Genomic DNA, 14065 nt, shown 5'->3' on the forward strand with positions numbered 1-14065 from the left:
GGTTTCGGAAAACTGTCACGAACTTTAGGTTGAGGCAACGAAACCGTTACTTCACAACGGCCTTTGTGGTTGAAAGTCTTGGGAAAGTTGGATGTGTCTTAGTTCGTCAGTGTTTTATTATTTTTTTAAAGCCAGACGCTCGGACCGGACCGGGTTTAACGCGCTCCCAGGGTGAGGCTGTCGCTCCACACAGGAACAACCGACAGCCGAGGAGCAGCTGGTGGCCGAACTCTAAATCTTTCATGAGCTTCAGTCTGCTGACGGTGACGTTCTGTCGGTGCACCGAGTAAACAAGCTTCAGCTCCAATGGGACCAAGCGCCGCTCCGCTTTCTACCAGCGAACACAGCCATGGACACGTCTCTTATTAGCGGACGTGTCTACATGTGCGTTACCCGGGGTGTTGCTCTGCTGCGCATCTGTAGTGTTCAACAGCTACGATGCTCTTTTGATTCCCTGCAGCTGCGTCTCCCATTCATGTAGCCACGAATAAACCTCTTGACAGAATACTTCTGCTCACTTTCGATTCAAAGTCCCGTCCACTGCTTTCAAAAACCGATGATCTTTTTTTATGGCGACTCTGCCTCCGTTTGTTGCCACGGCTTCTGTTGATGTCAGGATGTACCCACAATGCCGTGCAAGAGCACACATTTTTTTAGTGTGTTTCCGCTCTGCAGTGACGGAAGGAAGCCCGACTTCTTGGCGGCGCGACTCATTACCGGAGTACGAGCCCAGCTGGGCTCTCCTGACATGACGGTTATGTTTAATGCATCGGCCCAGCATCAGTTCAGTCTGATGTCAGCGCAGTAAAAAGCAGCAATTTGCGGCGTCATGTCCGTCTCCTCGTGCTCAGTATTTCTTCCTCTTTTTTTTCTTCCCATTCTTCTGCAATTCTTTCTTTCGCTTTGCTGCATTAGTTTCTCAAACTGTCATCATTTCCCTCGTGCTTCACCCTCCCTCCTCTCCGTGTGACTGGATGAGAGCTGACAGACTGCGGCGTCGTCCATTAGCTCCGTCATGCGTTCACCACCCGCCCCCCCGACTGGGTCTGTTATAGAACAGAGTCGCAGGCCCGCCGAGACCCGGAGAGGTTCCAGACTGGTGGCGAATCAGTCTCCTGATGATGATGATGATGATGATGATGATGATGTAATAATCTGTTCTGGATTCATGAATGCTCGGTTACACTGGTGCCACGACCTTCTTTGTTCACGTGTAGGAAGAAGGTGGGAACATCTGCTTCTCTGTGTGCTTATGTCGCCATGTGAGCTGATATTTTTACCTCACGCATCATGTTCTTATTTTAAGTGCAGCACTTTATAGGTGATATTAAACATAAATGTGATTACACATTGCAAACACGGTGCCCCTATCCAGTTTGAGCCAATTCTCAATGGGAATGTTCTGCATTTATTTACTTTTTCGGGAGGGAAAGCACATTTTGATGCACCAAGTAACAAACCGGGACTTGCATGGATCTTGTTGGGGTAAATGGAACATATGTGATATTTGAGTTTGGAGGATTTTGAGTTGCTGGAAGGCAAAGTATTGTAGTCAGTAACGTACATGTATTACTTCTGATCATGAGTAATCAATAAAGTAATGTAGTTACAGTTTTGGTGAGGAGTTGATTGCATTTTTTAACTAACTTGAATAAATGAACAGCTCAGATTCGGGTTCGTTACAAAATTGTTTGACGTACAAGGAATTTGGTGTATTGGAGCATAGTTAAGAAACATAAATATAGAAATCACAAAAAAAAGGATATGATACTACTGCTGAAAAAGGAACGTGCAGACATATTTCGAGGGGAGGAACAAAGGTTCTCATGCGATGTCCATTGTCACTCATTTAAAAAAAATTAGCTTCTCAAGGTCACGTGCCATTCTAAAGGCAAGCGTATTTCTATACCACATTTCATAAACACTGCAGCTTTTTTAAAGAGTTTACCAAAGAGATGTACAAGCAAGTGAATGGAAGAAAAAATAGTAAGATATCAGCAAAAACAACAATACACGGCAATAGGAAAATAAAAGGCATCATAATGTATACAAATCTGAAACAGAATACAACTTTTAAGATAATTTTCTACAAAAATGTATAAAAGATGATAAAACAGTGAAATGTGCAATCCACTACGAGCCACCAAACGGCATCTAAAATATATTTTAAATATGTTTCACATATTCTACTTCACATATTTGGTACATGAAGCCCTGATAATAAATCTCAAGCTGTACTTGATGATGTCCAGTTATTAAAACACAATATTTCTCTGTCTCAGACTCGAGATAGATTTAATAATGCTTTCCTGTGATTACATGTTTTAAGCCGGGGTCCATCTTTTCCCAATATGTAGATATTAGAGCTCTCCATGTATGATTAAAGCTTAAATGTGCGCATGTGGATGCAATGTGTGCCTCTAAAGCGCCTCGTCTTCTGAGTCCATGTCTATAAACTCATTGTATGGATTTGTCCGTGAGCAACTCAAAGGCCTCAAGTGTCCTTGAGTCTATACGTCGTATTTGAGGATGACGCCTCCCGACAGGCGCATGTATGGAGTTGTACATGAAGACTATTCACCGGGACACGGTCAGAAGGCATCGTGCTCAAACCGGCTACACAGCTGACCTTTGACCTCTTGTCTCATCAACCTCTGCTTCATGTGAGCATGTTGAGCCGTGGAAATATGGCGTTGTGTTAATTATATCAAGTCAAACTCCCAAAGCTCCATTTGTGGATCTCTTATTAATTTAAAATTTAAAACCGTTATCAAGAGATACTGTCGACTATGATAATTATGATCATAGATAACGAAGACAACAAATAGAGGCCACGATAGTAATGTTTTTTGGGAAGGTCTGCTCCTTTAATCCTAATCCATAATCCCATAATCCTCGTTATTTTTGTCGCGTCCCTTTTTCAAAAGGTCATATGGAAGAACTGCATGGACGCGCAACGATTACAGAGACTATACATGAAGTCAATAAAAATGAGCTTTCCATTCTCCCAGTATTTGTTTTTTTGCCTATTTGCGCACGTCCAAAGAAAACCAAATAACGAAAATAAAGTTCCTTTGTTGACAGAAGAACATACGGTGTGTAGGCTGCAGAAGATTTAGAGACGGCAGCAACCAACGGAGAAGACGTCAACCTTGATATCTTGGAACAACCTTTTTAAAAAGAAGAATTAGAAAATGTAAACGACCAAATAGAAACCTGAATGGACTCCTGACCATAACATCTAGAAGTCCAATTGAATCGATGGCCCTAAACGAGTTCAGTGAGTCCGCTTTTCTCGTGAAGAAAAGTCGTTTTTACATTTACTGTCAATCACTAAGATCTAATATGTGTATGCTTGATGTCTACCGACATGTAAAATGTATTTTCGTTCTCACAAAACATTTGCAACACTAATGGTTTGGGACCTGCATAGTTTCCAGTTTGGGGTAAAACGAGCAAAATATGATGACAGGCATGAACATATATATTATTAGTAATCATGAACGTTCTCAGTTTCTTTAGGAAGAAAATGTTTGAGGAATGCCGGATGTCTGTATTCATGGCTGTAAATATAGAATATAAAAAACAGTATTCAGTCCTGTGTGTGTGTGTGTGTGTGTGTGTGTGTGTGTGTGTTAATCATCTTGAACATATGCCATCTGTTGGGCAGTAATCCGTGATGTAATACAAGTCACTGTTTAGTGTTTACATAGTTGCATGTTTGCTTGGTCTTGTGCACCTGTGTGTGTGTGTGTGTGAGAGTGCGTGTCATAATGAATATTGCTTCAGAAAAGGATGCATTTTTCTGAACGTCACAAACATGTCCTTTAAGAGCAAACATCTTCATGTATGTGTGACATTTGTTGTGTCATTCTTTCCTCCATTTCACAACAGAAAGTTAACGAATGCTGCATAAGACAAAAGGTTCTGTTGTCTGAGGTCATGAGCGCTGCCCTTTGTGTTATTATTCATACAGCGTTGGAGTCGTGCTCTAAATGTCCACAGGATGAACTGGTTCTGACAGCTGCCCGTGCGGCTGCAGCCCAGTGGGTTTAGTTATTCAGGGTCCTGATCCCCCCGCCGACCTCCCCGTCAGGCGGCCGTCACTGTGCATCCCGCTACCTCGTCCCAGAATGCATAACACCAAAGATGTCTTCATTTTAAGAGTGTGTTTATGTTTAATTTAACACAATTAGAATTTAAGTGCAATTAATGCTGCAACCCAAGTCAGAGTCGTCACTAAAATCTAAATTCTTCCCCCAAAATCGTTCCGATTGTCAAGTTTGAGATATAAAAGAGTTATATAAAGCAATAAAAGTGAGCTGCTGGACTTCTAAAGCTCTTCCCCTTTAAGCTTCACGTTACTTCCACTTTACAGCCTTTACTACCGTGTGGTTGTCACCGTGAGGCACAACAAAACGGAGGATAACTGGACCTCCAACTGCTGCATTGAATCCCGTTAGTTTCTTTATTTGTTTATTCATTGATACCTCGCTCCCCTCTACTCGCCCAAGAGATCTCTCGGGAAATCTTCCACCTTTCCACAAAGAACCACGTGGTCACAAATAGCTGCGTTTTCAAGTTTGTCTTTGAGATTATTCTGAGCCCGGGGGGAATTGGATTTAATATGAAGAGGCAGCAAACGTAAAGTCAGTCTACCTTTTTTGCTGAATCCCAAAGGTTATTGCACACGACGTCAAATGTCAAAGAAAATTGCTGCATTTGCATGATTCTGATTTGGTTTTCATACGCTTATGTTAATGTCGTCTACGGAGTGCGCCACGCAGCAGGAACTGTGTTGTATTGGCAATTAAAAGTCGAGCCTGTGATAATAATAATGTTACTGTACGTGATTATGTGCTAACCGTGACCTTGTGTCCGCAGGGACTCTCTGCACTTATGGTTACATGAACGTCAGCGCTGCAGGCCAGATGCCGGTGATGGAGGAGCTTGTCAGTGAGAGGTGAGACTCAATCTTTAATTTGCAACTCTGCACAACACAATTCATAATCTTTTTTTGTATATAGACTGTTTTATTGAAGTGACCTTCAATTACATTCTTGCACCAGAGCGGCCAAATTTATACGATGTAGTTCCTTCATATGTCCACTGGGGACACTCTGATTGTCATCATTTGATCGCAACACTTTTCTTCTTGTTAACCCTTTAAAAACCCTGCGCGAAAATCCCCCTGCGCCTATTATCAGACCATTTTTTTTTACGTTTCCTTACTTCTCCAGAACCACATCGTTGTTTAACTTCATTTAAATTTCTACAATACTGCAACCCTTAAAACCACAACGCTTAAAACCACAACCCTTAAAAATAATTTAAGTAACCGTTAAGTTTAAGTACTTACATTAACTCCGTCAGCTCCGTCAACTCTACGGCGGACCGTAAGGTTTTACTAACCTTGCTTGTGGGAGTTTAAATATAAAATATAAGCTTTACAGACCCCCTATTGTCACATGAACAATCACAAAACGGGCGGAGTATTTTTTTCTTCCTCTGTGTCACGTTTTCTCGTCCTCAAGGCTTCCTGCTCATCTCACGTGATTAATGTTGAGAAACTTGATTGAGTATGAAAAATAAAGTTACGATTACCGTAACCATCTTAACGAATGTGTAACGTTGTTTCCCAAGCTTGACGAAGTTTAGGTTTAACGTCAACGGTGGTCTCCTGGGTGAAAGTCCTGTATCTGTGATCGTTATTACAACTTTATTTAACTTTCAATAGCGGTCATTGCTCTTTAAAGAAAACGTCAACTTTCAGTGTGTCCATTGTTTATACCGTAAAAGTCGGGTTACAGGCCGCTCCTACCTCCGGTCAGTGTCCCGCTGTAGCAAGCTAGCAGCAGCGCTAGGAGCAGCGTTAGGTAGCGCTGCTGCTAGCTCCCCGCTCCTGCTGCTAGCTCCCCGCTGCTGATGCTAGCTCGCCGCTGCTGCTGCTAGCTCCCCGCTGCTGCTGCTACTGCCCGCGTCCCCTCTGCCCAAGTCGGGTGTCGAGCCGGGGCTGGTCCCGATACCTTCGGTGGTTGTCGGGGAGCTAGCGGAAGTTAGCGGGAGAACTAGCATGAGCGCCAGCTGGCTACAGCGGGGAGCAAACGGGGACACTGACCGAAGGTAGTAGCGGCGTGTAACCCGACTTTTACGGTAGAAACCAACACTTTTTTCTGCCGACTGGGCTGTTCAAAGACATTCTTCACCGTTGAGGGACGAGTACGACAGATTAAAAACGACAGCATGCTCTTCACTTGTCCTTCCTATTTAGTTATGACGGAACGAAGTAAACCATCACCGTCTTCACAAAGTGTCGGCTGAACCAATCCGCTGCCCCGATTGCTTCTTCAAAGGCATTCTTATCTTCACATTTGTGGCTCAGCTGAGGAAACAATGGTCAGTTGAGGGTATTTTATTTTGTTTTTATTGTTTACTGCCCTCAGGCTGCTTGGCTTGATTTAAACGGGGATCCTGCTGAAACCGCCGGGAACGTAAAGAGTCATCTTATAGCTTCTGAACTGCTCTTCAGCCTCGAGGGGAAGAGAGAGATTTAGATTCCTCGTCAATCGTCACTGTGAAAGTGCAGTCGGACCTTTTTGTGTGTGGTGGAAATCAACCTTTTTTTATTTCCTTTGAGAGAAAACACTCAAATGTCTTGAAGCAGTTATCGAACAGATACTTGGAATAATGAAATTGAATGGAAGACTCTTTCACCACAGATTGTTGAACCTTTTCTCGTGCTTATCCCTCTGAACAGAGTCGTTGTACACATTGGTTCGTATCTCTCCGTCTGTATTCGGTCTCTAACGTATGTTCGGGGTCTAAAAAGAGCAATATGATGAATTTCCACAACATTTTTCTGACTTTCAGCTCTCAGACACTGAAAGTGATAGCAAAAGAGAAAAAAGAGGCCGAGATAAATAAACACGGACAGTGTGTCACCCCTTCATGTCAAAACACTCATCCCGTATATAAAAGGTACTTTTTCTTTTCTTACTTTCTCCAGAGACAATATGATCGCTAGTTTCCATTGCTGATCCAGACATTTTATGAGATTCACAGAGAAATGTGTGATCATGTTTAGATGTTTTTTTCCATTAAAAAACTATAATTCAGACACTCTTAACAGCAGGGGGGCGTAACAGAGCCGGCTGATACTGGCGAAGTAAATGGAGAAAGAAAGCTGATTAAGTCATTTTCTGACAGACTTATGGACAATTTATGACCCATTTCTGTGCAAAGAAAACCCACAATATTAGTAGAACGGCCTATTCTTCCGTTTCACAATGAATTGATTACAGTGGAAGCGTCTTGTTGCTATAAAGGTCTGCATTGTAGAGCAGGCACGCGGTTTATTTGGAATGCACGGCTTTTCTTGATGCACAAGAATTGTGCTGAACATAGAATATATTCATGAAGTGGGTGAGAATGGATTTCAAAACATTACAACAAATTCAAATAAACCAATCTTCCCCCCAGAGTCCGCGTCGCCTCATTACTTTTTAATTAGCTGCTGTAATAAAACGGCCAAACGATGTTCTTGTCATTAGACGAGATAGAAGGGTGTGTCGTCTGCTAAGAGCCCAGAATTAGAGGGATTCATGTAGTAAGACGAGCTTGTTGGAGAGACGAGAGTTGCAACACGCGACCCACTTTTGTGTTGTGACGTCATCAGTGGGATCCGGTTGACGGCCTCGAGCCTCGACCAGCAGGAACCGCACACGCTATGAGTCACCGGCCCACGCAGCAACCTACATAGCAACATGCATGCTCCTGTCACATGTGTTACACATGTCTTCACTTCTGAGCAGAGCGACAGATCTCTTGGTGAAACAAGCAGCCGGCAGGATGAAATCCAGGAATAATGACATCACGGAAAAAGGAAAAATAAACTTTCTATAGAATTTAAATCCAATCAATTAGCAAACATTCCAATAACAACATTAGCATAATGCTCAATCTAAAACCCACTCATTTGTAATTGGTGGCATCGCATTGCCGTCTTATCGCTCCTTCAGCATGCAGTGTGTAGTTTACTGTGTATGTGTGTGTGTGTGTGTGTGTCTGTGTGTGTGTGTGTGTGTTTGTTCTCTGGAACGGATGAAGTTTCCAATAATATTCACTTTCCTTCATGAGTTTAACATTTTTTGAATTCGCCATAATTAGCTTAGAGGCAGCTATTCTCTGAATGAACTATTAAATGCAAACTCTTGTTAATTAAGATGTATTACAAATGGACATGAAATAGTTTAATGCTTTATCTTCACGAAAAGCGAGTCCTCATTTTTTTGTGCGTCTTCTTTCCGCTCGTTGCATGCGTACGCGGTTTACCCAAAATAAACCGAACAGCCGTCTCCGGGCGGATCTTCATCCGGATGCGATGCAAAGCAAATACTAAATGATTGGTTCTTTTTAACATCACACAGTGGCAGCAAGTTGCTGAAGCTTCACACGCATGTACGGTGATGTCAGAGCGGCTCAGTGCAGGTGGATCTCCGTTTAGTGAAACAAAAGCGCAAAGTGAAGTCTGCAGCACATGCTCTATCTAAAATGGATCTTTCTTCACTTTCGTTTTTGGGGGCTTTTTATTTGGTTTATCTCTCCGTGCAGGTTTGAGCTCCAGAGAGAGTTTAGCGCTGGACATCTAGAAGTAGTTCAAGTTACGGCAACGTATCGCAATCGCTCTGTACATTTAGCATCTTGTGTTTAGATCTAAAGTGTAGGATTTGTTCATGTAATAGTTTCATTGATGTGGAAAATCCTCTCCACGCGTCTTAGTCCCACCCAAAGACGCGAGGAGAGAGGAGCCAAGGAGCCAAGGAGCCGAGGTAGCATCCATTTAACAAAAGGAGACGTCCTCGTGTCCCAGCTGTCATTTTAAATATGACATGTCGCAAAGTCGGATCATCTGGCCATTGATTTGTTTACTTTATTGTTATTATTGTCTGACTATCACTACTGTCACACTAATATAATTAGTAATATATAACAAATAAAGATAATATATAACAGTGTGTATATTTATTAATGCAGTTCCAGCCTTTATATACTTTATAAGTGTTTGTATGAAAAGTCCCATCAAGGTTTGAGATGATTCCAGCTGTGTGACACTTGGTGCAAAAAGACAAAAAGATTGACGATTTGATGCAAAAAAACCCTGAAAGTTACCATATTTGGACTGAGGAGTGATTTAGAGACGTTTCAGCAGTAAATCTCGTCGCGGCGATCTCCAGCTGCCCTCGAAGAAGACCCTGAAACAAGAAGAATGCCTTTGCTAATATCCAGAGAGCTATCTTTAACCAACACTTAGGTATATATATTACATTCGGCACAACACATCCTGCAACGTAATATCAATAACATCCTGCAACGCTCATGTCTGGGACTTTTATGCAACCGCCGAGCGTGACCGTCCCGGAACAGGCCGGCGTGCTGGAGCAGGAAGTCGATACTCACGGCGATCAGATAGCAGCCGGCGTCTCCGTTCCCCTGTCGCTCTGCGGTTTACCTCCACGCCGCCCCGGGTGTCCTGTGACAGATCCTGTTTTCTGAATGATTGCATTCAGCGGGGAAGTTTCAGACGGCGTGAAGCCAAACGGAGCGATCGAAGGAGCGGGCCGCTACCCGCGACTCCGCTGGTGTTGTTGCAGTACGTCTGTTTGCTCACTCGGTTCAGTTCACTCGGCCGTTCACTCGTTTCCCTTTGCAATCCATTCACGGGCGCATTAAGAGATGGATATGTGGCGTGAACGTCGCCCTCCAGGGGATGATAGTGCCTATTTTATTTGAGATGAGATAGATGGATATGTACTTTATTCATCCCCAAGGGGGAATTAGTTTGTCGTAGTAGCAGCTTACAGACACAAAATAAAAATAACATGGATGAAAGATGCTCAATATATACAGCAAAACTCAATATGAATGAATGAATGAATATATACTTTATTTATCCCTGAGGGGAAAATTGGTGTCGACGTAGCAGCAATTTAGGAATTAAATTAAACGTAAACAGTAGTGCAAAAATGCAAAGTATGTATGTGTATATTAAGTGTGTGAGGTATGTACAACGAAACAGCAAGGAAATTAAATTAAACAATAGAGAAAGTGCAAAAAAAATGCAAAGTATGTGTAGTGTAGTGTACAACGCACACGCGCAGGGCGTGGCAGTGTTTGGCCTCCGTACCTCTGAATAATTCATTCAGCAACTGCTTGCGTAATCCCAATAAGAAATCCTCCATTCACACAAAGAAAGAAATAAGCGTTGGCTGATGCACGAGGCTGAGCGTGCACACACATACACACACACACACACACATACACACACACGCCTGAGGCAGTGAAAGAAACCGATAGGCCCTCAGTCAACTTCATCAGGATCATTTCTGAATCGAAGAAGCTGGAACGATGCTGTCTAAATCCCCCAAAACTGACATCTGTCAAGCCTCTGAATGGGTTTTCCTCCCAGATGGACAAGAGGTGGAGTGTGTGTGTGTGTGTGTGTGTGTGTGTGTGTGTGTGTGTGTGTGAGATTATACAGTGTTTCCATTCATGCCTGACAAGGTGCTTCATCCCATCTGCCACTGATAGCCCTCTCAGGCGCGTGCCGGTTCAGCCTCCCTCTGCTCTTTGATCCTCTGCTTTCGGAAAACAACACACATTCTGCTTGTTCTGTCGCACAACTCATCTCCTGCACACACACACACACACACACACGTTCACACGGGAGCGGCTGGCATCGAGGAGACTGTCGTGTTGCAACGTTGCACGATGGATCAAATGGCTCCTGCAACAAGGTCGGAGTGAAATGAAAGCGAATACATAAAGTAGAAGAAAGCCCACAGGACACTTCATTCCCAGTTTGCTGACAGACACTGGTTTCCAAATTGCTTTTAAATTATTACATTTCCAGAACACGTTGCTCTTTTGAAAGTACTTTAATTCCTACATTGAGTGCACAGTGTTCAGGTAACAGTTTCACACTGGCGTTCTGAATATGATGTGAGGACAACACTTTAATCTTCATTTCCCCGTTTCATCCCAAACACCAGACTCTAACGGCATCGTCACGCGGAGGGAGCTGCGTGTTCCTTTTCCACTCATTATGTATTTCCCCCAAATGTCCCACCCCGAGAGAAGACTTTCACTTAAAAATGAAATGAGACTTGAAAGAAGGTTTGGAAGATTGTTCCTCTGCCAGCTTCTGCAAAACAAACATGTCATGTTTCACGTTCAGTGCAGAACAATTAGCTAATGTGTGATGACAAGCGGCTATGAGCTAAAGTCTGCTCAGTGTTTTCACACTGAGTTGTTCTCTTTGACACACACACACACACACATATTTTGAAACCGTGTGTTTTCCGCTGATAATGTGAATTCAGTCCTTTCAAAATAAACGTCTTCGTCTTTACAGGAAACAACTTGGTTTCGGGGAAATATTGCGGTTTGGGTTCAAATAACTAAAGAAGTTGCGTAACATAATATTTTATAGTTTATACCCCTAAATTTCACCAACAAGGATTATTTTTAAAACCGGCATAAATCATGGTTTATGTTGTACCAAACTTTTAAAACTAAGAAAGATTACAATTGAAACTCTCTTATAAAGAACATTTAAGTTAAGTTTACTTTTGCACGCTAGCTAGCGACAATGTGATCTTCTGTTCAGGAATACAGGGCAGCCCTTGTTTAAAATATGTATTTATTTATTTACATACATTTGGGTAATCAAATTGATTCAATTCTAATGAGTTGGATTCAGTAAATGGAGATTTGTTTTAAATTTTCAACCTAGATTTACTTTTAAACCCAGTTTTGCTAAACTCTGGTTAGAACGAACACAGTAATCTTTCATTAAAATAACCCTCGTTGGTGTAAACCTGTATAAGAATCTGTATTTATTGAGCAGCTATAACAACAAAATCAATAAGAAAATACATGATATATTAAAAAAGGGATCGTCTTGGTGGCAAAGACCAATATAGGCCAAAAAAGACAACAACAACCCTGACAGGGAAATAAACAATGAAATGTAATCACTGAAGAAACTAAAAGGGCAATTAGGAGAACATGTTGCGTGAGATAATAAATGGAAATCAGTCAAATCAAATTCAAAGAAGTCGTCTCACGACTAAATGGTTCTTCTCTAATGGCGTCACAACACTTTAGTGTGAGACTCACTGAGCATTCACTCCTGAAGATGTTTCCTTGATCTCCTCTGACGCCTCGTTTTACATCACTTTGGACAAAAGCTTCAAATGAACATAAGCGTTTGGAAATAAGTGTCCAAAAGGCCTCAAAACGTTTCTTAAGAGACGTCATTTTATGGTCAAAATATCAAATTCAGACACGCTCACATCGTCAAAACATCCAATGTTGTGTTTTGAATGGATGATTAAATCGTCAAAGTACCCTCTTAATCTTTTCAAATTTCTGTTTCAAAACATCTTCATTAGCTATTAAAGAGAATCCTTTCAACATCTTTCAATGACATTTTGATTTTATTTCAGGAATTTAGAACCGAGCTCTCGTAAGTGTTCTTCCATCATGAGTCGACCTGATTTACAGCCAGGCGGCAACCTCCAGTTCTGAGGGCCTTCAGCCGGCATTCATTTATCTGTTCACGTCTTTGTAAGAAGACTCTGACTACTTTGACTTTAGTCCCAGTTTTGGTAATTTAATAACTGGAGCGTTAGCTATGCTTCAAGCTGAGTGATGTAATGGAAATACACCTGACGTACCTGTCTTTGACGAGCAGTTTGATTAAACCGTGCATCATGTTTGGGTTCACAGCTCCAGATTGTTTCTTTTTTTTTTGGGATGATGTGGAGATTGAAGAGATAAAATAAAAAATATGGATGATCACATTTTCGGTGCATTTAACACAGTCTAAAATCAGCAAAGATTTGATTTCATGAGTCAAAATTGTTGCGAGGCCAGTTGACCTTTTCACACTCGTAGAGTTCGGAAATGAAAAACTGTGGGAATCAGCCTTGTGCGCACGGCTCCGACCTCGGTGTGATGTCGTGCATGTTAACAGGATGTGGAGGAAAACCCACCAACAGTCAAACTTATGTGAATAAGAACAAACTGATTCTGGTTTTGGAAGACTTCCAAACCGTGTATTGAACCCCTCATGTAAATGTGAAGGTCTCAATAGGACGCGCAGTAATTTGTCTTTATTTTTTTATGCCTGAAAGCACTCTGCCACAAAATCTGAAAGGCAAATCTCCGTGGAAAGAGCAGCTTGGCTATTGACCCCCAAATGAAGACTAATTTCCCCAATCTGTCTCGCAGGCTGCAGGGCGGCGTAGCAGGCCAGACGTTTTTTATAAGAATCTGCTGAAGTGTCCTCGAGCGAGACGCCGAGGTCCTGCGGTCCTACGGTCCTACGGTCCTACGGTCCTGCGGTCCTATGGTCCTACGGTTCTATGGTCCTACGGTCCTACGGTTCTACGGTCCTACGGTTCTACGGTCCTGCGGTCCTGCGGTCTTGCGGTCCTACGGTCCTACGGTCCTATGGTCCTATGGTCCTATGGTCCTATGGTCCTACGGTTCTATGGTCCTATGGTCCTATGGTCATGCGGTTCTATGGTCCTATGGTCCTATGGTCATGCGGTCCTATGGTCCTATGGTCCTATGGTCATGCGGTCCTATGGTCCTATGGTCCTATGGTCATGCGGTCCTATGGTCCTATGGTCCTATGGTCATGCGGTCCTATGGTCCTATGGTCCTATGGTCCTGCGGTCCTATGGTCCTATGGTCCTATGGTCCTATGGTCCTGCGGTCCTATGGTCCTATGGTCCTACGGTGGGCTCTGATCATGTGACCAAAGCACATGTGAGCTGCTGGAGGGCGGACGGCACATCCTCAAAACGATGAACAGCCTCGGCCGTCTGGATTTGCATAGAGCGGATTGGTCAGAACGCAGAACACCTGCAGGGTCACACGGGTTTAGTTTGGAAACAAAACAAAAGAAAAAAGCATGCAACAAGTTTATTTATTTTGAGGCATGCATACACAAAAATATATACTAATAATCCTTGTTAGTATCATTTTTAGACAATTA

The 14065-nt window shown here is 42.6% G+C and overlaps 1 protein-coding gene across 1 annotated transcript in view; it reads left to right on the forward strand.

Annotated features, from left to right (window-relative positions):
* Window positions 1-4907: 4907 nt before the first annotated feature.
* htr4 (5-hydroxytryptamine receptor 4) overlaps window positions 4908-14065 on the forward strand; it is a gene marked incomplete at both ends in the record, with an annotated part of 95423 nt that continues 86265 nt past the window's right edge. Inside the window, one exon of the mRNA XM_079228452.1 lies at window positions 4908-4963. Coding sequence (XP_079084578.1) covers window positions 4908-4963 — 56 coding nt within the window. The remainder of the gene's footprint in view (window positions 4964-14065) is intronic.

This window comes from Taurulus bubalis (genome assembly GCF_910589615.1).
Source record: "Taurulus bubalis genome assembly, chromosome: 13".
Lineage (NCBI taxonomy): Eukaryota > Metazoa > Chordata > Actinopteri > Perciformes > Cottidae > Taurulus > Taurulus bubalis.